This window comes from Apium graveolens, chromosome 10 (genome assembly GCF_009905375.1).
Source record: "Apium graveolens cultivar Ventura chromosome 10, ASM990537v1, whole genome shotgun sequence".
NCBI lineage: Eukaryota > Viridiplantae > Streptophyta > Magnoliopsida > Apiales > Apiaceae > Apium > Apium graveolens.
This window is the reverse complement of record NC_133656.1, coordinates 217,006,911-217,031,507: the sequence shown is the minus strand read 5'-3', so window position 1 is coordinate 217,031,507 and position 24,597 is coordinate 217,006,911. Positions and strand designations below refer to the sequence as shown.

Here is a 24,597-nt window from a genome sequence, read left to right as displayed (position 1 = left end):
AATTAGTAGAAAACTAGCTATGAACACGTACCATTTCCCACTATTCTACCTTCCACCTGGTACCATATACTGCAAACCAACGCCAGCATCAACCATCATAAGCACCACCGGCCCAAACAAGTAATAAATTCATCCAGTCCCGAATCAAAACAATTTAATTTAACTAAAAATTGGAAAAAGCAATTCAAAGAATACTACAAACCAAATTTATACTTGTACACTCTTCTTATAATCTAGGTAAAGGGTATATATTGAAGACAAATGAAGGGTACAGATCCTTGCGAACACGTTTTGTCCACTCTTCTTATAACCATTATATTGATTACTGCAACCTAAATTAACATTTCACTATGTATTGATGATTACAGAAATCAAGGATAAAATACACTGGTGCAGGAATAACTCAAGCCTTACAACTAAACAACTTTAACGTGACCTCTACCACCACAATCTGAACACATTATGTTACCGCTTCCCCCACAACCTGCCAGTGAGTGTAAGCAAATTGTAAATGTCTTTCACAAACACTACAAGTTAAGACATTCATTAATATAATATAGTGCAACGATGTAAATAAAGCACAGAGTGATCAAAGATTATGAATAGAAATGTAAGCTTGCCCTCTAGAGAGCTTACTAAACACAGCCCTTTAATGATACTTGCATAAGAATATTGAGCATTTCAAAAGTGAACTTTACATGTGGCTTTATGCAAGCAAAAAAAAAATTAATGAGTAAACATAGACGAAGGGAGCGGGTGGTGAGCTACTGAGCTGTGGCATCAGGCCATGGCATGTCTTTATCCTAACCATTGATTTAGGGACAACTTTTATCCTGTCTTTAATTTTAAGTATCATTATTGTCTTTATAGTCGTTTACTATCTTGCTTCCCACAGCCCACCTCCTTCCCCCCTCCGAAACCACGAGGGCTTTTTTATAACTTGCATCTGAGTAAGATTCAGGGAATGATTGCAAGAAACGGAAAACTGGAAACAATACTTGCTTTTATGTTTGATACCTACCAGTGAAGAGGAACTTCATCCCAATTCTAATTCAATGCTTACTATAAATATTTCCCAGTTATATCTAATACCATTATATGGATATCAATATATTGGTTTTAAGTTTCGAGAGAATTCCAGAAAATTAAAGGGGCCAGGTTATTAAATAAGAAGTCAAATGCGTGAACATAAACCGACATTTGATAATAGCTGGTGTAGTTCTCGAATTTGATAGGAAATGAAAAGGGAATACCTAGGCAGCGAACTTTGACCATGATTCCTTGACTCTCCAATATAGAGTCCAGATATAGACCGGAACCAGAACAAGTGGCACAAAGGACAGCACCTTTTGCTTGGCACTCAGAACATCGCAACTTATCTCCAATGTTCTTCTCAGCTAAAGATAAGCCAGTTGGCTTCTCAATTATCTCTTCCGGTATGGCTTTGTCATAACAGAACAAAGACTCCAAACTGCTTCTACGTCTATGTGAATCATCTACAGCATGTGAGTCAGCCTGCAATGCACTCACAAAGGCAAATAACTATATGTAAAACCAGATTAGTAAAAAAACAACTGAACATTGTAAAATTACTGACATTATAATTTGGATAAAGAATTTTACTTCAGGACCAAATTTGACTAAAGCTAGTACTAACTAAAATCAAGATTCTGGCAAACAAAGGGTTGGGAATCTTTCCAGGAATTGAGAATCTAGTCTCAAAATAAACGGTAACTAACACCTTAAGATTCTGAGCAATTCAAAATATGGGAATGTATGAAGCATTAACTCAACTGCTCATCCTAATCTTATTTCGAAAACAATCATATAAATTCAGTAGAAACGTGGAGAGGGAGGGTAATACCAAGAAAACACTGGCCTAAAAGGTTTCCGAAACATTTGGATATTATTCTTTTTCAATTCTTGGAATTTAGGCCAGTAAAGTTCCCAACTTTATGAAATTCAACCAAATAATACATAAGGAATCACACACACACACACAGAATAACACATACCTGAGGAGAAATGGAACCATTGAGGGAAGATGAGGCTACAATGAAAAGGGGTTGGTGGTGGTGGTGTATAGTCCTCAAACTAAAGCTTGAATTGGTGTGAATATGAACAGAGTGTGCTGATGATGAACAGAAGGGCAGAGAAATTGATGAAAAAGATGATGAAGTCTTGAAGCTAGTAGAATAAATCATGGTGCAAATGAATCAAGATAAGCTTCAACTGTAATGAAATGAAATGAAATGAAATGAATATTTGATCAATTAAGCTTGTTATTTTGCTAATCGATGATACCAATGCTGCTGTTTGCAGTTTACACTTTCCAGTTTTTCTTGTTTCACCCTCCCCCATTATTGTTTTTAACGCCCTCTTTTTTTCTCTTTTTTTTAATAATAAAAAAATTACTTTATTATTATTATTATTATTATTATTATTATTTTACATAAATTTATATCTTCTATCATAAAATATGGTAACACTGATTTTTAGAGCGTGATGCTCACTTAGCAAAAAAGAAAAAAAAAGTGTGATCATGGTTATCTACTCACTTCAGAGAATTTGATTATCTATGCATGTAAATCCCCTATATTAAAACTACATTTCCGTCCACCATTTACAAACACGCCGGGAGAGAAGAATTGTATTTACCACAGAGGAAGGAAGAAATATACACTACAAAGCTGAATGCCACCAACATTGCTTTCGTATTCATATTCCATGAAAAATATAAACATTGTCGCTATCCTGTACAGGCTACATTCCTGCCCAAGTTCAAGTGTTTTTGGTGCAGAAGGGGCAACCACATTCACTGTTTTCATCCGTTTCCTCTATACATTCTTCTTTGGTTCTCTGCCAGCAGAGACGTATTACAAACAATATAGATATTTGACTAATATATTACAGATTACAGGTGATGATTAAAGGAATCACTACGATGTGTAGTGTACAACGATTTCTATGATTTGCCCGTATAACTTGGATCTCTCATGTCAGCCAGGATGGTGCAATGGCTAAACCGAGGAGCTAGCAGAGCTACGATAGATTTCATCCACATGTAATGCAGGAACATAAACTGCATGCTGCAATGAGCTGTGGGTGCGACCATAGAAAGCATAAACTAATACTCCAATAGCAAGCCATACAGATACACGGATCCAAGTAGCAGCACTGGGAGTTTTAAACAATTACCAAGTCAGGGATAATAAGATGAAAAGAAACATTAACAAATTGCTTGTAATAACTAGACAGGGCAATAAGAAAGGATGAGTAATTGTGTGATTCCCTGCAAGGCTGTACCCATAGTGATTTGTATAATTTAATTTAATAATTTATAATAAGGCTAACTGGCTAGGCCGATTGAAATCCCAAAACTCTGCCGATGAGGGAGTCTTATAGTATGACCTTATAATCTTACTAAATTCAAACATAGTGTTTACTGTTTACACATAAACCCCGACCCCTCCAAGATTGCATACAACGATGTTGTTATACAACTTTCAAGCATGGTAATAATAAAAATTAGTTTTTGCTAGATAAAGGACTCACCCAAGATTGATCAGCAAATAGACATTAATAAGGATACAAGCAATAGGCAGGAGAGGAACAAACGGACAAATGAACCCTGCAATAAGAGATATATCATATTATAAATATACATGATCGACAAATTTTAAAATAGCTTTATTACATACCACTAATAATTATGCTTAGTAAATGAAAAACAAAAGAATAACTTATTTGTAAAAATTCAAATAGATGCTGAATGATATGGTTGAAGGTGTTTTTCTATAGTTTATGATTTAAGGTGTTTAACATATGAAAAAATGAAGTGCTAAATCCAACTGGTAAGCGGGCAACAGATAGGAACCACTGAGCTAATTCTCCACTCACAGTTAAGATAATAATTCACAAAAAACCAGGACTAAAAAATTATACTTAAAAGAATACCTCCTGTGTGGCCAAAAGTGTGTCTCGCCTCGTCTTGGTTAATAATGCTGAGTATTGCCAGCCCACTTAAGAGAAGGATGCCACCAGTGCTACAGAGGGTCAGCCGCAGATAACTTCACACAGATTAACAAGCTAAAGTTAGGCACGTGAGAATCCTTATCATGTAAATTAAAGTATCTCAAATAAGTAATTGTACATAAATCAACATATTCAAGGGCGATAAGCCAGTAAGTCTCTCCCCCCCCCCCCTCCCCCTTCCTCTACTCTATCTCCCCTCTCTCCCTTCCTCTATCACGCATGCACATAAGCATCAAAGAAGCCTGACTCAATTGACTAAAACAATGGATAAAACCTACCCGGGTAAGCGTACACTTGAAGCAGCAGATGTAAGGACAAGTGCTCCAACACATATAAGCAATATTGTCCATCCAGCAATTTTCCTCCTGTTCTTTTCACTTATGGTGACTGCAACAAGTAACAAAAATAAGGTACCTTCTCAAGTCCTGCAACAACAAGAGTAGAAATACCAATTTCTAGAACAAAACCCATCTTCCATCTAAATAGTTCATTAGAATTCAAACATAAGCTATAGGAAAGATGTTTCATCCGGTTAAGTTACGGATGTTAGACTAGTTAAAGGTGTTTCATCTGATAAAGTTCCAGTAACTTTTTTTTTATTAAGTTCCAGTAACTTGTTATTTAGAAGTTAAAACTAGTATAGAGTTCATGTTTATAATAATTACAGTTACTTGGCTCATTGGCGTTCTTATTTCATTCTGTGTTCTTCATTTATTTTAACATATTAATATATAATAATCAACCTAATTTCTTCTTATGTATTTCATCCATATACCTACTCCATCAAATCATTATCCTGATTTCCACTTGCCAGGTTCCATTGAAGGCCCAAGACAAAACAACACAAACTCCACATATATCATTGCCTAAAATTAAACCAAGGATCAAAAGCAATATCTATATACAATGTTCCATATACGAGAAAAATAAAGCACATTAATAACCACTGCAACTTGCTTTCAAATTTGCGGAGCTTAATAAAAATTATGTCTCGTATAAGCATCGCCTATACACCCGTGTGTCTTTTCTTCGTCAGCCTATATAGGCAATCTATAGTTTAATATGTATTCTTTCAACTCTCAGTTGAGTTCTTAGACAATCTTCCAACATATTTTCATATGATAAACTTTTAAAAAAACTTTTACTGAGATATACTAGCTACGTGAGATTTGGATGCACGTAATAGTAGTGACTACTGAATAATATCCCAAGAATTCTGCTGAGCAAGAAATGTGTTATGAGAATGGGTGTTACTACTTGCTACTGTCCAGGTGCCACCAAAATTCTTAACTTACTATGACGTATCATAACAAGGCAGACTAATTACTTGCTACATCCAGCAATTTAATAAATCCATGTACTATCGAGCCTTTTACCGCGTGGGATAGGTATGTGCACATTTAAAACTCCCCAAACCCTGCTCGAAGAGCAGGATATACTGGGTCAGTGTGTCTATTTGAAAATATTTATTTACAATCTGCTCATTACGAAGTAAAGAAAACCATACTTACCTTCAGATTCTTCTTTAAGTATGAGAGGATGGTCAGCTAGTGCCGTTACTGTTCCATGTATAAGAGGAGCATCTTCACCATGTTTTCTAACCTGATCTTTATTGGTTTCCACATCACTTTCCTGCGCAACACTATTATATCGCAATGAAACTGAGTCTATTGCTTCCTGAAGTGATGATGGAAGTGGAACCTCATTTGGTGGGACATAACGGAGGATCAATACAGAAACTGCTACCATTGTAAAAGCAAGAAGGGTACCAACACTAACCTGCACAGTTTAATGCATATACGTCAACTGTAGCAAATAGTAGAAACTTTACAATTTTACGCATATTAATCTTTTCTGAACTTCTTTTTTAAATCCCTATTCCCTATCTCAATTGAGGTCATGTGAGTACGTTCTATATTTACTTGCGCTAGTTGAAAATTTCAGGACTGGATTCATAACAAACTATTAAATCCATTATTAAACTTTTCGACTTATGTGCATGCACAAGTGTGCATATCTAAGTTTCTCAACATATCGACTACTATGTGGACTATATACAAGATGGGCATACCATTCCTGCCAACTGCTCAACATCCATGAAGAATGACAAGATTGCAGCTATTATACCAGTCAGTATAGTGCTCTTGACAGGAACTTGTGTGCGTTTGTTAACCTCTGAAAAGAACGATGGCAATAATCCATCTCTAGCCATTGCCATCAGAATTCGTGGCTGAGAAACACACAAATAAAGGATTGTCAGAATATATTTTACATCTTTAAAGGTATCAGAAAAGAGATCACATTCATACTATAGAAAGTTGGATCCAATAATAATCCATAAAAAAAAGAAAGGGTAGGATGATTTCATATACTGGACAATTTAAAAGCAACCTAAAACATAACCAAAAATCCAAAGCATCTCCACGAGATATTATTTAGAAACAGATTTACAGGTTGACTAGCAAAAGCCCGTAACAGCCACATAAGAAGAGGTCACAACAAAATGTATATAAACCTCGTGATGCATCAAATAAATTCCTGCCAATTTTAACACTGGTTCTCATAGAGTTCAACAAAGGATGAGATCAACAGAGTAGTATTGGTTCATAACAACCAAAGCAAACATTAAGCAGTGGACAGATATGTATACAATGACCCTGGATTTAAAATGGAAAAAGCACAGGAAAAACAAGAAACCAGAGGACATAACAGTTTTAAACTGCAAGGGATGCACACCATTACAATTTACAGCATGCCCTTCTCTCACCAGTCACCACTGAACCAAATCTTTCAACTTTCCTACAGATTGCTGCTCAACAAGGTTGAGTGAGATCAGTTTTCTGATCATCTCTAAATCTATGATACTGTATTAAGAGATGTCTATTTTTTAACTGATAGATTTATTCTTCAATATAGCATCCATTTTACAAGTTACAAAAAACAAATATTATACTTAAGAGGTCTGTCTACAACGAGACTTCTACAATGAAATATCAAAACAAAAAACTTCCTACACTGCACAGAAACCCTTTGTTATTGAACTCAAATTCCATTGACACGTTATAAAAATATAAGTATCGTGTAAATTTTCTAATATTTGTAAGCATATTAAGTCTACACAGTTGGTACAACTACACTATTTCTCGAAGAAAATTAGGTAGGAAACAATTGATAGACAATGAAACTAGTAAATTCACCAACTCTGTAACTTACCTGAGGAAGAAGTGAACCCATCAATGTTGAACAGAGAGCAGTACAAGCTCCCACAGTTATAATATACCTGCAACGTAAGCAGATCTACGGCTTAAAGAAAGAAGAGGCGAAAGACAAAGAAACAAATCGATTGCTCAAATACTAGAGAAGAATCACTAACAACCAATAATCTCATTTAACAACCAAGCATCTACTTACGATGCCCACTGAAGTCCATGACTAGAAAAGGCTGAGGAGATGGGGGTATCAGGATCCATAGCATAGTAGGGTACCAGACCGACAATGACAGCAGAGACCAACATATATAATGTGCAGCAGATAGACAACGCAGCCCCAATACCTAAAGGTAAATCTCTTTGAGGGTTCTTCACCTGCACAAATTGGAAAATTAGATTTTCACCATTTAAGATTCCGTCGACATGACATTATATAGATTCTGTAGCAACAAAATGTAGTTTCACAGACCTCCTCAGCTGTACTGGCAACCGAATCAAATCCGATGTAGGCAAAGAAAACAGTTGAAGCCCCGGCAAGCATCCCATCTACTCCAAAGGGGAAATACCTATAAATTAACTAAAGAAGATAAACAATATGATATGACGAACTAACCCCAACAGACGATTTTACACAACGTGATTACCCAACAGGAAGTTCGTAACCAGGCCAATCACTCTTAAAACCCAGATATCCACCGGCTATTATGACAAAGATCATGGCACATATATTTGCTACTGTAACAACAGATTGTACAAATGTACTCTGCAATAACAAGTTCAATTATGAATGAGCAAAAATCACACAATCTAGAAGCATAAAAGGGTTGCTTTCGGGAAATTGCAAAGAAACAACAAGAACTTGCTTCACCTCTTTGATTCCCACACACAAAAGCGCAGTGACAACAAAAACTAAAATTGCTGCACATGGGTCCACAACCACATCAAGCCAAGGAAGATGATGGCGGGCTAGAAAAACTGGCAAGCTGTCAGCATTTCCAAAAATCAAGGCCTAAACCAAAGAATAAAGATGAGAAACCAAGAAGCAGAGAATTTAAACCATGCAGTCCAATATAAACAAAATGGAGAAGGGTTACTAAAGGTCACGTCAAATGGAATAAAATGAAGACCCGCATAAAGAGGTAATTCTCTGATATCATAGGAATGACTCAAAGTACCTAGACTAGTACACTTATTAAATGTCAGACCGAAATTGTTATGCATCGGGAAAAACCAAGGAAAGAATCAGATACCATTTTGTAAGTACTGTATTGGAATCCTTTAGGCACAAACATAAAACCATCTAAACAGAACAAGTAAATTCTATATTGCTCTCCATATGCTCTTCAAAAAATATCAATGTTTCTGCTAACCAAGCAACTCAAATATATATATGTATACATACATATATATCTACACACAATATTTTTGTCAGATTTTGTCGATAAAACAATTCTTAGAACACCTCAAACTCAACTTTGTAGAAATACATGCACAGGAATGAATAATATATATGTTTAAGAAAAGCTATGAGGGATGACCAGCATTATATAAATGAACAAGCAAAAATAAGCAACGTATCACTGAATTTACGGTACTTGTAAATTTATAACAGCCCGAAGTAAGAAAGCCAAACACATGAGCGAGAACACTTCACCAGATTTGGGGATATTCCACGAGCAACTGCAGAACCACCAATTGTATATTCCAGTATGAGAGCCCACCCAATAATCCAAGCTAGACTGAAGGTGATAAGATGGGTTAATTCTATTAGTTATCTAGTATACAGTAGAACCTCGATAAATGAATACTCAATAAAGTAATAATTTTAATAAATTGATAAACATAGTTAAGATAGTGTATTTTTAACTTCATTAAAATAAAACTCTCTATAAATTACCAAAATTCTCTGGTCCAGAGGTTTTCAATTATAAAGGTTTAGACTGTATGTTACATGTTCTAGGACTGGAGCATAGCCTGAAAGGACATATAAAATTAATCTAACAGGGGCTCTCCTTAGTGTTGCCTAATTGTATACTTAAAAGGCAGCAACCAACACTCATACCCTTATCTCAGTAGTCAGTAGTAGCTTCAGACATGGGTTTTTTAAGAAATGATGACTTCATAGTATACCATAGCATAAGAATTATAAGCAGGTAATTGGGGGAGGGGAGAACATAATGTTAGATCTAGTTCGGTTCATGTAGGCATAAATCATAATGTAATGTAACCCATTGCAACGACTGTTTTATTTAGTATGAATATTAATGTGTTTGATATGGATCAGTATATAAAAGGGTGATATGGATCAGTATATAAAAGGGCGTAATGCTATATTTGAAACAGAAGATGAACAAAATGATCACTCGACCTCCTCATATATGAAATTACTTGAGTATGACAATAATGGGTCGGCCACAAACAAAATAGAGCACAGATAAATTATTATTAATGTGAAATATCATGGTATTATTTGCTTAATTGCTCATACTGTAACATGATCAAAATATTGTAATCTAATCCCATGCGGAATCGTAGTCTGAAAAGTTTGTAACTTTACCCTTCTCCTACGCATATATAAGAATAATGATAGGCACTGCCAGCAGATGGACAACGGCTTGCAAGCTCCGCATAGCAGAAAGCAGAAAGAGCAGCTGCTATTCCAGCAATTAAGAAGGAAAGAGCCAGAGCTGGTCCGGCATGCTCTCTAGCAACTGTGCCAACTAATATATAAACCCCGGCTCCGATAGTCGAACCAACACCTAATAATTTGTTAAACAAGCAACACAAATAAGCACATTCACAAGGAAAAAAAAGTGTAATAAACAAGAAAGCAAAATGGGCTAGCAAAACTACAACAAGCAAGTTGAGACATCTATCCAAACCATATCCATAAGGGGAGGTAGGAACATGACAACATGTTAAGCTACCCGCTCACCTTGAGGTTCCACAAAGGGTCTTAACTAAATTATATATCTTTAACACTCCCTCACTTAAAAGATCATTTTTCCGGATCAAATACTTACTCAATAGGATTCCACAGATCCATCCCTCCAGCCAGTATATTCTAACCCGAGTGTCCAAATTAACATTTTTAAACATTACCATCCAATAACTCCACTTCTAAACTTAATTATAATACCACGTAGAGTTACCATTTCCCAAAATCGCAAGTACTAGCATAACTACTTAATTGTCTCATACACATCTCTAACAAACAAAATTGCGGGAAAAAAAACCAATACAAAAGAACCACATGATAACCAATCAACAACAATCATAAAAACACAAAATCGACAAAAAAAGTCAAAAGGGGGGTGAGTAAAATACCAATGGCAATAAGATGAGCAATAGATAACTCCTTAGCTAATTGATGATCACCATTAGAAGAAGACTGGGAATGAATAGAGTCAACCTGTTTTCTTCTAATCAAGCTTTGAAACCCAAATAAACCCTTTTCTTCTACACCACTTTTGCTACGTTTTTGAGGATTTGAGAGAAACCCCATCACAATTCAACAACTGGGTCACTCAAGATTTCAGCTTTTTTAATTACCCAACACAAAAAGTTTGCAAATTTCAGATATTCATATAAATATAACAATATAATTATTTAAATACACAAAGATAGATTACAAAAAACAAGGTTCTTGAGCTGCCCGCGGAATCTAAGGCCTGGGGAATAAGAAAGATTCTTGAAGATTGAATCTTTTTATGGCCTTGAAGAAAGCGGGCAGATTGAGCGAAGAAGCATTTAGATATATAAAAATAGATACATTTTTTGGTGTCGATGTCAATTGTGAGTGATATTTGAAGGAAATAAAACACTTTTTAATGAAATTTGTTTCTGGGAGTTGGCGTGTGTTTGGTTTTCTCTTAACATAAATTGAGAGACCAAAGAAAAAATATAACTAATTTAGTAGTCCATGAAATTGACCTCAAGCTAAAATTGAAATAATTTTATTTTATGTTTAATGTGATTATATTTATCCTCGGCTTAAAATTTTATTATTTGTAAAATTTCTTGAAATTTTATAAAAATTTATAGTAATAAATTAAGAATTTGAATCTTGTTAAAAGTAAGGTGGTTGATGATACATGAGACAAATGTTTTGTGTATATTATTTACAAGTTAAATCGTTTTAGACTGTTAAATTATATATTATAGTATAAATATATTTCAGATTTATATATTACATCTTATTATAATGAAATATAAAATATGATATTACGGTATAAAGCAATCTATAAAATGTATAATGCAGAATAAATAAAACTTAAATTTATGTTAGTTATACAATTCGGGTGTATGAACGTGTTTTAAAAAATATAAAAAAAAATATGTCCATGTTTTAATAAATTTTCAAGAAAATGTAAGATTGGGTCCTCGGGTAAAGTGGAGAATTATTGAGGGGACTGTGTTTGAGATCCGACTTCCCATAACATATTTGTCACTTTCTTTCCACATAAAACAAGCTGTGTCCTTTTCCTATCTGTGCATGGTTTCTACATTTATGCAGCTCATTTCTCGCTCAACGTCATCTCCGATTGGAGTGTTAAATTACAGCCACGGGCTATATTCAAAAATATTATTTTATTTTTATTTTTCAGATTTATAAGTATATATATACATAAACTTTGAATATTAAAATAATTTTAGTTTATACTTAATTCAATACATGAAAAAATATATAATTGTAATTTAATAATTATTATTAATAACATATAAATATAAAAAGAATATATTTAATAAAAAGTTACTAATATATATTGTATTGTATTATATATATATATATATATATTAACATATATATATTGTTTGTATAAATTTTGTTAATAAGAGAATAATATTTTCACACATAATATTATAGAAATTAAAAATATTATATATAAATAATAATTCTAATATTTATGTATTAAATATTATATAAATATATGTTGTATTAATGTGTATGTATTAATGTGTAGATTTAGGTTTAAACATCAATTAACATATTCAACAAACATTGAACACGAGATAAAGCATATCTAAATTTTTTGGTAAGAAGTGTTGTTTTTAGAATTGGATCAAAATAGCTCTATTCAAGGAAAAAAATGCCCAAAATATCACTTTTCAGAATAAAGTCCCAAAATGTCACTTGATAACGGGTATTCGTGTACCGTTTTGTAAATAGTACAAAAACGTCACACGAAGTAACGTTTTGAGGTTATAATAATTTTTTTTGTTGCTTTTATACCAAAACGTCACTTTATCTTCTGTTTTGCATATATAAAAAAATCAAAGTACCAAAACACTATTTTATCTACAGTTTTGCATATATAAAAAACCAAAGTGTCAAAACGGAGCACGAGGTACCGTTTTGAATCTGATGCATTAACGTTACATGATGTACCGTTTTAAAGTGACATTCATGGCCATTTTTTTCAAAAGCTATATTTTGAATTATTTTTAACCCTAAAGTGATATTTATGGCCAACACCCTTTTTTTACCTATCTAAGTATTATGCGGGATTTTTAGCTAGCAGGAAATTATGGTTGGAGATGCTCTAAATTTGTCAAAATTTTCGACTCATCAATGATATTAATATATTACTTTTTCTTTTTTCAATTATTCTTTTCATTTTTTTATCAAAATTTACTCCAACGATTAGTATTTAAAATTGTCAAATAAATATAATTAAAAATAAATATGATTGTACATCTATTTAGTAAGATATATAATATTATTTTCATTTATGAATAGTGTCAAATAATGTCAAAAATTAATTATTTTAATTGGCACTCAAAAGTCTTCAGATTAATAGACAACAAGAGTGACATGCACCTTTTTTGGCACAATTTTAGAGATGCTCTAATAACATTTTTGTGGTGACATTAATAATATCCTTTATACTATTTTTTTACAGTTTTTGAGACATCAAAAGTAGTGCAAAATGAGAAATTGAAGGGGATTATGACAATGGAGCAATGAACAAATTTTTTTAAGTCCATGTGAAGAAGACCATGGGCTAAATTATTGTATCATTGTTTATGGTTGTCTCGCTTACTGTACTTATTTTTATGGATCATTCACCTATTATACATATATTTGTGTACAGAGGTCTTTTGAGAAAACAGTTTTTTCATTTTTTGGAATGAAATTAAGACTGCGTATAATATATCCTTTTTACACATCGTAGGCGATATTATTGGGTATTATTGATTAATTAATTGATCGATACTATTTTTACAGCTGTCTTGTAAGTTATGGAGCTCCATGGAATTCGTTGTTTAAGATTGTAGCCAAAGCTGTCCTTGATACGACTGCTTGCTTTCACAGTTGCATGCACGTTCGAACTAAAATTATAATTTTAAGCATTAACAGCTAATCAATAACTTGTAGGTCTTAAAATACTACTACTAATAAATATTGTATGCCTGATTACGAAAAGTTACAAGTTTTTGAAGCACTGCAGCACACGGAATTAGAGACTCAAATTATGCTTATTTTGACGTTCAACTCCGGTGGAGTCACCCATCAATTTTTAAATTAAATATACTAAAACCCCCACATAATAATTAACCTAAAATATATACTACTAATATTGAACAGACATCGAGGATATGAACATGACTAAAACACTAAAACTTGTATTTAAAGAAAAAAGTCAACGGGGCTTTCAAGTGATTTAACTTGTGCAGACCAAAAACACATTGCGTCTGAGCTACGATCACTTGTGATTCGAAGAGATTAGAGAATCCAGGTTAGGCTGCTTAAAAATTATATAATATTTATGACATGTAACGCTTACTTTTTCGATATCTTTTGACTTCTTTTTAGTTAAAAATTAAATATTATTCTTATATTATTTTAAAAAACTGAAAATTATACATTAAGAGTATAAGTTACTTATTCGCTTATAAGCCAATAATTACTGTTCGATTAGTGTTTGTCGACCCATAAGTCGAATTTATAACTTATAAGCTGATAAGTTGAATGTTTGCAACGACTTACTTTTTCTCAACTTATTTTGATTTTTCGTTTTTTATTAATTTTTGTTTTTCAAATTTATGTTTTTACATGTCTTTCTAATTTTTAAAATTTACGAATTAAGATAATTATATTTAAAATTTATTTATTTTAGTTCAGTTAAGTAAAAAATATGTTGACATTTAACCAAAAACTTATTTAACTTATAAATATCCACCTATTTATCACTTATAAGTCTCTTATTCATTTTAATCCATAAGTTACTTATATTAAAATTTCCCAAACAAACACTAATTAGATTAAATGTATTTTCTAGTGATGTAATTTTTTAATTTTATTCAGTTATAAAATATTAATAAATTTTAGTCAAATTTTAATCAATTTAACTGGATAAAAGTCAAATGTAACAACGAAAATGGATGAATGGAGTACAATTATTAAAAAATGGAAATCTGGTATCATGAAAATTGTATAGACAATTGGGAAAAAGAGCAAATGGGGCATCATTTGTCCAAAACTATGGATTAAATTTCTAATTTGAATGTAAGGAAGATTAAATTAAGGAAATAATGATGGTTACTATTAAATATGTCCCGCTAATGTCGTTATTTAAGAAGGTCAATTTTATGACATTCTTTACTCATTTCATTTGATGCGAGTGGACAAAATTAAATATCATGATACACTGGTCCCAAAATTATATGTTAATGACTAATGAATATATACTACAAAAATTCCGAAAGCATGCAATTACTTCATTCCGAAACCCAAATCAACATTACTTGGTGCTTTTATTTCATGGTGATTATCCTAAATTTGGCGTGAAGTTCCACAAATTTATCAGATTCTATTTCTGTGTTTCTCATCAGCAATTGGACTAAAGTATAGAAAGATTGGGGAAAAGGAATAAAAGAAAGAAAGATATCCAGCCAGCTAGAGCAGTAGTGATGGCAATTAATAGAAATAATGGCGACAAGAGTGAAGAACCATACTTTGGATTTGGAAGATGATAGAGTTGAACTCGAGCAGTAGGAGTATTAAATTGTACACATTCATAATTGACTCTACCTATCCAATACAACATATATGTGTCCAGCTCAGTGTTGGAAATTTAACAACGGTTTGGCGGCAATACAACCACCACATTAAAATGCTCGACTGACATATTGCGTATTCTGTCATTTCTACTATTTCATGTTTATTAAAATTTGCCCATTCTTGAACAATAATATTTTAAATACAATTACATATATAATGTACAACATATTCATGCGGTGTCGATCAAGGTTTAGAATTAAACAAGGTAAATTTTACTTACAGGCATTGAAAATGCAGGTTTTACAATGAATTCAGCATAGATGCACATTTGCATCATTGCTAGCATGGTTCGCTCTCATCTTTTGTTACTGGCCTGCAGCCTCAACAAGGGATTCGTGGATCTGTCCGAATGAGCAACACTAGTAAAGACAAATTACCAACCCACCTAAAATATTCTACACCTCTACTTCTATGTCATTTAACAACCTATAATCGCCTCAAATACTAAGGAATGATGAAAAATTGGAGGTATTTGGCCCATGGAACGGATTAACTTGCATTTAAAGCTCTTTACCACCCTATTACCACCTCAAATACTACGGAATGTTGAATGATCGGATGTATTTGGCTCACCAAAGGGATTAAATGAACTAAAGTATGTTCAGAGGTCTTTACTAAAATTATCTACTTGCGCTGCTGCCATTTGTAGAACCCAAATCCATTATTGTTATTTTCCACAGCAGCCTCATCAGTAGAGTCTGATCCACTACCTATTGATTCATCAGAACTTTCATCTGGAAGAACATTCACTCTATCAGCATTCTTAACAATCCATTCTGTGAACTCCGGAGAAGATGCCCAATCGCCAAGAGCCTGCCGCGTAGATTCCTCTGTAAAATCTTCCCATTCTTGCTTAGAGAACTTCTTTCTCTCTGGCGTCTTGTGAAAGGTTGAATAATATTCCTGCTGATTTTTCGTCTTTGTTGGAGGGGAAACCAAACCTGATACAGCATGATCAAACAAAAGGATAGGTCATGAACCATATTTAGGGGCATCGAGGTATAAAATCATTAATTTAAAACAGCATATTGAACCTGCACAATAATTTTGCAGTTTATAACAAAATATATGCAAGGGACCTGAGAAGGTAAATCAAAGACGGGCTTGTGCCAAAGCAATACCTTTCACCGGAGAATCGATCCATTTAGCTGAACTTCTTGGACTATTCGGGCCATTCCAGAGATTTTGATGACGATTCGTCATTCCTGGCCTACTTAAGAATTCTGCACGAGTATGTTTGGCAGTTGCGCGTCCACGAGTTGACTCCTGAGGGCTTTTATATCCATGAAATAAAAGATGCCTGCAAGCACATTAGAAACACACAAAATCTGAAGACGAGATGATTTCAGAAATCATTTTGTTTTATTGAACGAGTAGATATTTACACGTCTGAAAAATAGCTATAGATTTTAAAGTTTGTCAGGGAATGAATAAATTATTCAGCTTAACAAACAAGTTTAAAATACATTAAATTGATTTTCAAGTTATACTGGTCCGTTCATTAAATATTAAAACACTAGAATTTAGAATTTGAATAAATAAAAACCTTGCAGCCTCACTCCGCCCAGAGAAAAACCCCTTACCCCAAAATTGGTCAGCCCGGGAGTGTTATAATGCAAGCTTTATACTTGTTTCATGAACAAGTACTAAAAGAACTCACTTATCGGCAACTAATGCAAGGTCCCCCATACATGCAGAGATACAAAGGAGGACCCTTTTTTTTGAAGGGGGGGGGGATTATGCTTTAGACAATCTCATGAGCACAAAGGGAGTATATGCCACATAGGAATACAACTCAGACTAATCATAGAGTTCGAAGGTTTTGCCAAATAAGGATTGAATATCCACTTTTTTATTAAAATGGTATTACACACCTTTTTACACAGATCAGGGAGAAGTTAAATCAGATCGATATAGAACTTACTTTATGTTCTTCCACTTGAAGCGAGTCAATGCAAAGCAGATCATTAAAGAGATTCCCTGTGCTGTCAATGCCAAATATGTATCCAGTGTGCTCTGGAAAGAAATAAAAACTGATTATCACTTAATACTGAAAATGTACTTCAATTTTTCTTAAATGTGTCAACAAAAAATATGAGACATACAAGGCTGCAATAATTTATGCATGTCAAATAGAATGCACAATTAACCATCACTGAGTACAAAGTAACAAAATATTTACAAGTATTTCATGGTGCTGGTAGTCTATATGGATCTATGTCCAAAAGGGTAATTATAATTTGCTGCAATGAATATTAACCTGCAAGTAAAGCTTCTGTTTAATTTTTTTTGAAGGAGATACAGATATAGCACGGCATCATATTTAATTATTTTAGCGAATCTATTTAGGAATCTGACTAATAATATTAGAACTATAAATATATGTAATTATTAGGTTGTATGTCAATTGTAAGTCCTAATAATATCATTTCTCAACACCATAAAAAGATACCAGGACTTCCAATCACTGTGATAATATAAACCCTAACAAGGAGAAAGCAAACATCTTGCCCTTCTATAACTATGAAGAATTTTTTAATACTCTAGCTAAGTTAAATAATAATGCAGTTACACCGGGAACTACATGATATCTAATATATTTACTGCAAATAATATTAAAAAATAGAATGCACAAGTAAATCACCTGGAATACACACGTAAAGCCAACAATGCGCATGGCCCATTTCACAAACTGAGCTACGCCAACATCCACACTTCCATCCTCTGATATTACAAACTTCCGCACAAGCCAGTACCCTAGAGCAGCTCCAGCAAGAACAATCAAAAGCCCCACAAGGACAGAAACCTGTAGCCCAACAGGCAAAAATTAAAAAAACTTATAATTGTAACTCTTTTGAAAACTAGAAAACAGTTTACAGAAAAAAAATAATTACAAATAAAAATCAATAAAAGGAATATGCACAGACACTTATTTCATTTTTTTAACTAAATACTGGAACCTAAGTTCACTGATCTGTTGCATTTTCTTAGTTGTAATGTCTCCACCTTGTCATACTTGGATCATTAGGGAAGGTCCTCTTAAGACCCTCTAATCAATAAATTGACCCGTGTATGAAATTCATAAAAGGTCCTGTTTATAGTTTCCTTCAAATACAGAACCAGCTCTTTAAGGAATTAACTATTACTTTCAAAGTTCCATGACATGGGGATCATGATGTCAGTTCACTAATATATTTTTTCCTGAGATCAAACTACACTCCACTCCACAAGTGACGCCTTCTGGATATATATTATTCAAATATACAATATTGTCACTCTGCATGCAGATCAAAGGTTTCAAAATTTTCTTCTGCCTCTAAAGTTTCTGTACCAAGATTGTTGCCTATTGTGCAAGAAGAATAAATTGTAAAAAGTAAGCACAAGTAAAAGATAAGCATGTTAAATGACTTACAGGGTTGTGCATCTCCTCGCTGAATCCAAAATTAAGAAGAATAGAATTTATCATCATTGAAAACTGATGTAGTAAGTAGGATCCTGCTCCAAACTGATATTTAGATGAAAATAAATTAGAAACAGAGCATAAGTAAATATTTGACAACTAAAAACTAAACAAATAAATAAGTCAATGCAGAAGGCACTTACAACTGATGTGTATATGGAGAGGTATAAGAAATTCTTCCGCCCAGTAGGTAATAATTTCATTCCCTAAACAGTGAAGCAAACACAAGTACATCAAGATGCAAAGTTTTGTTTATGATAAGAATATGAAATGACTAATCTTTTTTTTTGTCAAAGGATCAATAAGAACTGCTGTTACTTGTTTCTCTAAACATGGTTTTCCGCTGTACCTATACTCTATTGGCAGACTGTAACGTCACATAAAATCATCAAATATAATCCAAAACAGTACTGAATTCTCAAAAAATATGTTGCTTTATATTTTTCACAGAAAATACCTTATGTGGAACTGGGTTGACTGCATATATATATATATATATATATATTCAAAATTCTCACATATACGAAACCTCAAATCCTATACGACCCCATCTTAACACATGTAGAGTACTTAGGAGTTTTACAAAATTAGAATCAAACTGGCTACTTTCATAGATTTGCATAAAATTAATATAATATATAAGCATACAATATATACATACAATTCATCCCAGTATGTCATTTAACTACTCTACTGACATGGACATGTTATTGGCAACAAGGAAAGTGGATTTTATAGTAAAACATATCACCAAACCAACATCGGTTTATCAATTTTTGTTACATAATAAAACTATACAAGCGAATAATATTATATACAGAAGTTACAGACAACGCGTAAAGAAGTAAAGGTCAGAAACACAGAGCAATAGAAAAATAATTTCCATGTATGTGTTATAAAACCAATACCTGAAAAAGTAGAATAATGACAACAAGAAAAACCCCTATAGCCATTGAACTGCTATAGTAAAATGGAACCCAACTGCTGACAATAGGTGCCAACACTTGTAACACGATTCCCAGTGCGAGACAAACAACGCGCCATTGCTGAAAATCTGCAAAATAAGAAGTTCAAGGTGAAAGATTCAAACGAGTTAAAGTTAACACTTAAACCAAATAGATTAGTTAAACGTAATCAATCATAAAAGGTGTCCAACCTTCTTCAAGGGTAACTGTAACGGACCCAAGTACTTCACCGGTAAATTTTACATCAAGGTATCTGTCCTCATAAGGTGACATGACAGAGGTCCACAGCCCATTTTGGATACCTCTCCAATTATCATTTTCACAATGACATGACCCAAGCGAAGCATTCCTGCACAAAAAAACCTATATTAAAACTTTCTCCTGAATACTGAAACCTAAAACTTTCAACTAAAAAATATTGCAATTGGAGAGCTCTGGGATAAAGGGGCTGTTGTTAACAGATGATTCCTACAAAGAAGCAAAAGCAGCAGAAGGTTGGTTCTTACTTGTGAAAACATATCTGAATTCTAGAATGCAATCTCTCAGGGATGACTACAGATGGGACCAAAGTTAGCCGATACACATTGGCATAACTCTCAAGCTCTCTTCTCGATTTACCAGATATCTGGATACGTTCACAAGATATAGTATCTTTAGATCCTCCAGAAGGTCGAACCAGGAGAGAAGGAGTAAAATTTACAATCGGATTCTCCACATCAAGACCTGCAATATGAGACACTGTATATGATTAGTTTTATTACTAAAACTCACGCAACAAGCACTTATTTGCAATATATCAAATTAAAAGGATATGTCAACTTTCCTTGTCTTGTTTACGTTGAACTACTAACCAGAACTAAATTTTGAATTAACTTTGTGTTTCCATGGAAGGATAACAAAACTACCATCAATACATTACAAAAAAAGAGTAGAAATAAGAAAAGCGAAGATAGGAATATGGACTTGCTCAATTTGTTTCAGTAAGGTCAGTTACTACGAAGAAGATAAAAACGACATTCAGAACATTGTCCATATAAATCCTTTTCACAGCAACAGGGGTGTATCTGTAATATTAAAACTGTATTAAAATGTCACCCAACCCAACTCATAAATCTAATATAAGAAAACTCTGGTACTTTACATAATTTTTCGCTAAAATAACTCAACAATTGCTTAAATATAACTAAGGAAAAGAATTTCTAGAAAGAAATGGGTGGATTCCTCTTCTCAAGGGTGAACTATGAGTCAACTATCATAGTTTAGCAATTGAGTGAATACAAGGCTCTTAGGCTTTTAAAAAGGCTAATAAGAAATACGAGCACTTTAGGGTAATTTCTGAAAGAGCCATCGGCAATGTAACTTTAATCACCTCAAACATAGACCTAATTAGGGCAGCAGATGGCAATCCTGGGTTTCTAGTTGTGGATGAACCTGAATTGCGCATTTAGTAATCAGGCTAATTTACCTAGGCATGTCCTAAACTATAAGCAGTAGTATAGAACGAAATACGCAGTGTAAATATTCCTACATTTTCACAAAGCAAACAAACTCGCACCGAGTCATCACCCCAAACTTTACATTCAAACAAAACTTAAAACCCTAATTCAGCTACATTAGAAAACTAACAATTCACTAAATTTTTAACACATAATTTAAACCAATTTCTAAAGAAAGCCTCATTGTAAATCATCAGTTACAAACAAAATCCAAAATAAACATAAATTTAGGGTTTTGAACTTAAAGGAACAATATTTGAAATACTAAAGTGTTAATAGTGCGTGTAAAATAGGGGGCATTGAAAATAAAGAGAGTACCTTTAAGTGAAGAGCAAGTGGAGATCGAAAGCGCGGCGAAGAAAGCGAAGAGAACACAACAAGTCCACGAGATTTTCATCACTATAGTTTAAAAGTACAAGGTAATTGGGGGAGATTGTGAATTTGTAGAAGCAGGGTATATATACAGACAGACGTAGATGTAGTAGCGTACTCGTCTCTCTTTTCAAAATTGCGCGTCGCGTTGAGTTGCGACTGCTGGGTTTTCGATTCAGCCAAACACGCCTTCCAGTTTCTGCCCCCCTTTTCTCTCTTTTTTTGAATTTTGGTACCGTATTCTTTTTATTTTATTTCTTTAATTACCAACTTCGTAAAAATCGGAAATTGCTTCTACTCGATTTTATTTCATAAGTACTCCAAACTCATATAGTATTCCGATAACAAATTAATATTATCTTTTTAATTAATTTTTCTCATATAAATAGTTACATAATGGTAAATAATAAAAATATCTAATAATACTGAATATAACACCCTAGAAATTATTTGATAATTTTTGATAAAATAATCAAACATAAATTTTAATAATAAAGCTCATAACATTTCTAATAAATATTAATATTAAGTGTTATCATCAAACTGCACAAACCGTCAATACCGCACCACACCGCAAAATACGGTTTTTAATTTTTTATGGTGCGATTGCAATTTAACTTTATGACAAACCGTGTGGTGCGGTTTGCGATTTGACATTTTAACAATGTCGTTCAAACCGCACCCTACCGCAATTTAATATATATATATATAAATTTATTTACAATTTATAATATGTATATAATATACATATATATATTTATATATTATAGATTTAGTTCTTATTTACTATAATTTTGTTTATAAATACTAGTTTAATATTACAAATTACCGACAAATTTTTATTTTTAATCAAAAAATATATTATTTTTAACCTTCTCATTAGCTACATTTTTATTATATTTGAATATAAATATTAATTTTTTAAATAAATAAACCGCACAAATCGCCCTATACCATACCACACCACATTTTCGTGATGTGATTTATGATATTTTTTTATTACGCGGTGTAGATGCAGTTCGTAAATTTGATCAAACCGCACATAAAGTTTGGTTTGCGATTTGAGCAAAAAGCCGCACCACACGCACCGCGATCACCCCTAATCAATATTTTAGGGAAAAAAATGAAACATATATAATTTCACATTTGGTCTTTTATTAGGATAGTTGTAAAATAAAATAATAAAACTATGTTGAGTTAAACTTGATTTTGACCGATATTTTATAAAATCAATTTTGAACATAATTACTAGAAACCCGAATGGAATGAGGGGTTAAAAATGAGTGTTCTGGTCGAATACTGGGTCGCCTCAGCAATTTTTAGAACTGTGCTAGTTACTAAAAAAACTAAAATAATTTTTCTATGTTTTTATGCCATACAACATGATTTATTTATTTTTTGGAACTAAAAAGTAGATTTTATTATTTCTTCACATATTTTAAAATTTGATGTAAAAAACTTGATTTTTTTATGTGTTGTAATTATATTTGAAAATTCAATATGTAATTTGTTATTTTTAGTTAAAGTTGTATTTGAATAAAAACTTTTCAAAACAGAAATTGAACTTAAAACATGCTTTTTCCCTTATTATATATATATATATATATTGCATATTACATTTGAATTGTACAATATGTTCATATATAGACTCCTAAAATATATTAAATCAGTCACTTATGGTGTAATCGAGCCGAGTCGAGGCGAGTCGAATACTGTCAGGCTCGGCTCGAACTCGATTAAAATAGTCCGGGTTCGAGTTCGACCTCGACCGAGCCTTTAAATTCAAACTCGAAACTCAGCTCGTAAAAAGTTCGGTAGGCTCTAGTTCGGCTCGAAAACTCGAATTAATTCACTAAATATTAACATAAATTCGAATATGATCGGTTCGACTCGAGTTCGGCTCGAGTTCGACTCGATAATAAATAAATAATATATAAAAATATTAAATATTTACATAAAAAAAGATAATATTAAAAATTAAAAATAATAGATGCTTTATAAGGCTCGCGAATCTTACAAGCCGAATAATTTGAAGCTCGAGCTCGGCTCGGTTAAAAATTCGAAAAGCTCGAGCTCGAGCTCGGCTCGATTATTTTCGAGCTGAATTCAAATTTTTTACGAGCCGAGCGCGAGTAACTCACGAACAGTTTGACTCGTTTACACCCCTATAGTCACCTAATTGTGAAAAATAAATAATAGTCTTGGTTATGAATATAGTGAAATTATTGAAAAAAATATTATAGTTTAAAAAAAATTACGATTTTACTGTTTTGTGAAATTATTGGCAAAAATACGATGAAATCAAAATCAACTATGGATGCAACTAGTTGTATCGAATTTTTTGGTTGCATTAGAGATTATTTTTTATTACGTTGGGGAGATTGCATCTAATTGCAGAAAACTCGTATTTTTGTAAAAAAAAAAAGATTCAAAACATATTTTTTCAAATAAAAATAAAAAAAAAAGTATTATGCAATTATTTAAAAAAATGATTATATTTTTACAGATATATTTTTTGAACATGGATATTTTTTTTAAAAAAACCATTAAACATGTTAAACAACCAAACGTATCTAGTATAATCGTCGAAGAACAACCCGACCCCAATCATAAAGAAAGAATATCCAGAATACACTACTTTCCGGCTGTAACTGCCCAAAATGCTGATTGGCGGTACGGTCCGCCCAAAATACCTATGAAATATACATTTAGGAAGTGTGTATTCAACTTTTTAAAATTTTGTAACACCCATGTGTCGCATGCGTGTTTGTTAGGTAATGAATTACATACTGGGGGGTGAATGTGTTTTTCTGTTTTTCTGATTTTCTTGATTTGTTTATGGTGGTGAACAAAATAAATTGAATCTTGTAGTAATATGTGTTAATATTGAAATTTAAACATATAACAATAATGAACAGGGATCTTTCAAAATTCACTTAATTTTATATTAAAATTAAGAATGTCTTGCTACAAAATTTTTAGGCTCTTTGTTAAT

The 24,597-nt window shown here is 32.8% G+C and overlaps 2 protein-coding genes across 2 annotated transcripts; both read right to left on the bottom strand.

Moving 5' to 3' along the window:
* Positions 1 to 170: 170 nt before the first annotated feature.
* On the bottom strand, positions 171 to 2,339 carry LOC141689045 (uncharacterized). Its single transcript, XM_074493205.1, has 3 exons — positions 2,016 to 2,339; positions 1,254 to 1,515; positions 171 to 484 (listed from the first exon to the last, which is right to left on the bottom strand). Exons 1-3 carry the CDS (start codon positions 2,202 to 2,204, stop codon positions 417 to 419), a joined length of 519 nt encoding a protein of 172 aa, XP_074349306.1. The 5' UTR covers positions 2,205 to 2,339; the 3' UTR covers positions 171 to 416.
* A 356-nt stretch (positions 2,340 to 2,695) lies between these two features.
* LOC141691799 (cationic amino acid transporter 2, vacuolar-like) lies at positions 2,696 to 21,801 on the bottom strand. The gene is made up of 24 exons (XM_074496554.1): positions 21,549 to 21,801; positions 20,241 to 20,457; positions 19,926 to 20,083; positions 19,678 to 19,823; positions 18,913 to 18,975; positions 18,722 to 18,814; positions 17,954 to 18,115; positions 17,234 to 17,325; positions 16,431 to 16,609; positions 15,937 to 16,250; positions 10,572 to 10,755; positions 9,802 to 10,003; positions 8,899 to 8,983; positions 8,113 to 8,253; positions 7,889 to 8,007; positions 7,714 to 7,810; positions 7,447 to 7,619; positions 7,249 to 7,315; positions 6,107 to 6,265; positions 5,547 to 5,814; positions 4,314 to 4,422; positions 3,958 to 4,070; positions 3,556 to 3,631; positions 2,696 to 3,177 (listed from the first exon to the last, which is right to left on the bottom strand). The coding sequence occupies exons 1-24, from the start codon at positions 21,625 to 21,627 to the stop codon at positions 3,021 to 3,023; spliced, it is 3,453 nt and encodes a 1,150-aa protein (XP_074352655.1). The 5' UTR covers positions 21,628 to 21,801; the 3' UTR covers positions 2,696 to 3,020.
* Between the last annotated feature and the right edge of the window lie 2,796 nt (positions 21,802 to 24,597).

What these genes read in the sequence shown, in the direction of transcription:
- LOC141689045 (XM_074493205.1), bottom strand. Translation starts at nt 2,204, where the DNA reads ATGATTTATTCTACTAGCTTCAAGACTTCATCATCTTTTTCATCAATT. An exon ending in ATGGTTCCATTTCTCCTCAG is followed by an intron (nt 1,516 to 2,015) that starts GTATGTGTTATT and finishes AGTGCATTGCAG; the next exon opens with GCTGACTCACATGCTGTAGA. An exon ending in GGTCAAAGTTCGCTGCCTAG is followed by an intron (nt 485 to 1,253) that starts GTATTCCCTTTT and finishes ACTCACTGGCAG; the next exon opens with GTTGTGGGGGAAGCGGTAAC.
- LOC141691799 (XM_074496554.1), bottom strand. Translation starts at nt 21,627, where the DNA reads ATGAAAATCTCGTGGACTTGTTGTGTTCTCTTCGCTTTCTTCGCCGCG. An exon ending in CATGGACTTCAGTGGGCATC is followed by an intron (nt 7,316 to 7,446) that starts GTAAGTAGATGC and finishes CTTACGTTGCAG; the next exon opens with GTATATTATAACTGTGGGAG. An exon ending in TTGAGCAGTTGGCAGGAATG is followed by an intron (nt 5,815 to 6,106) that starts GTATGCCCATCT and finishes TAAACTGTGCAG; the next exon opens with GTTAGTGTTGGTACCCTTCT.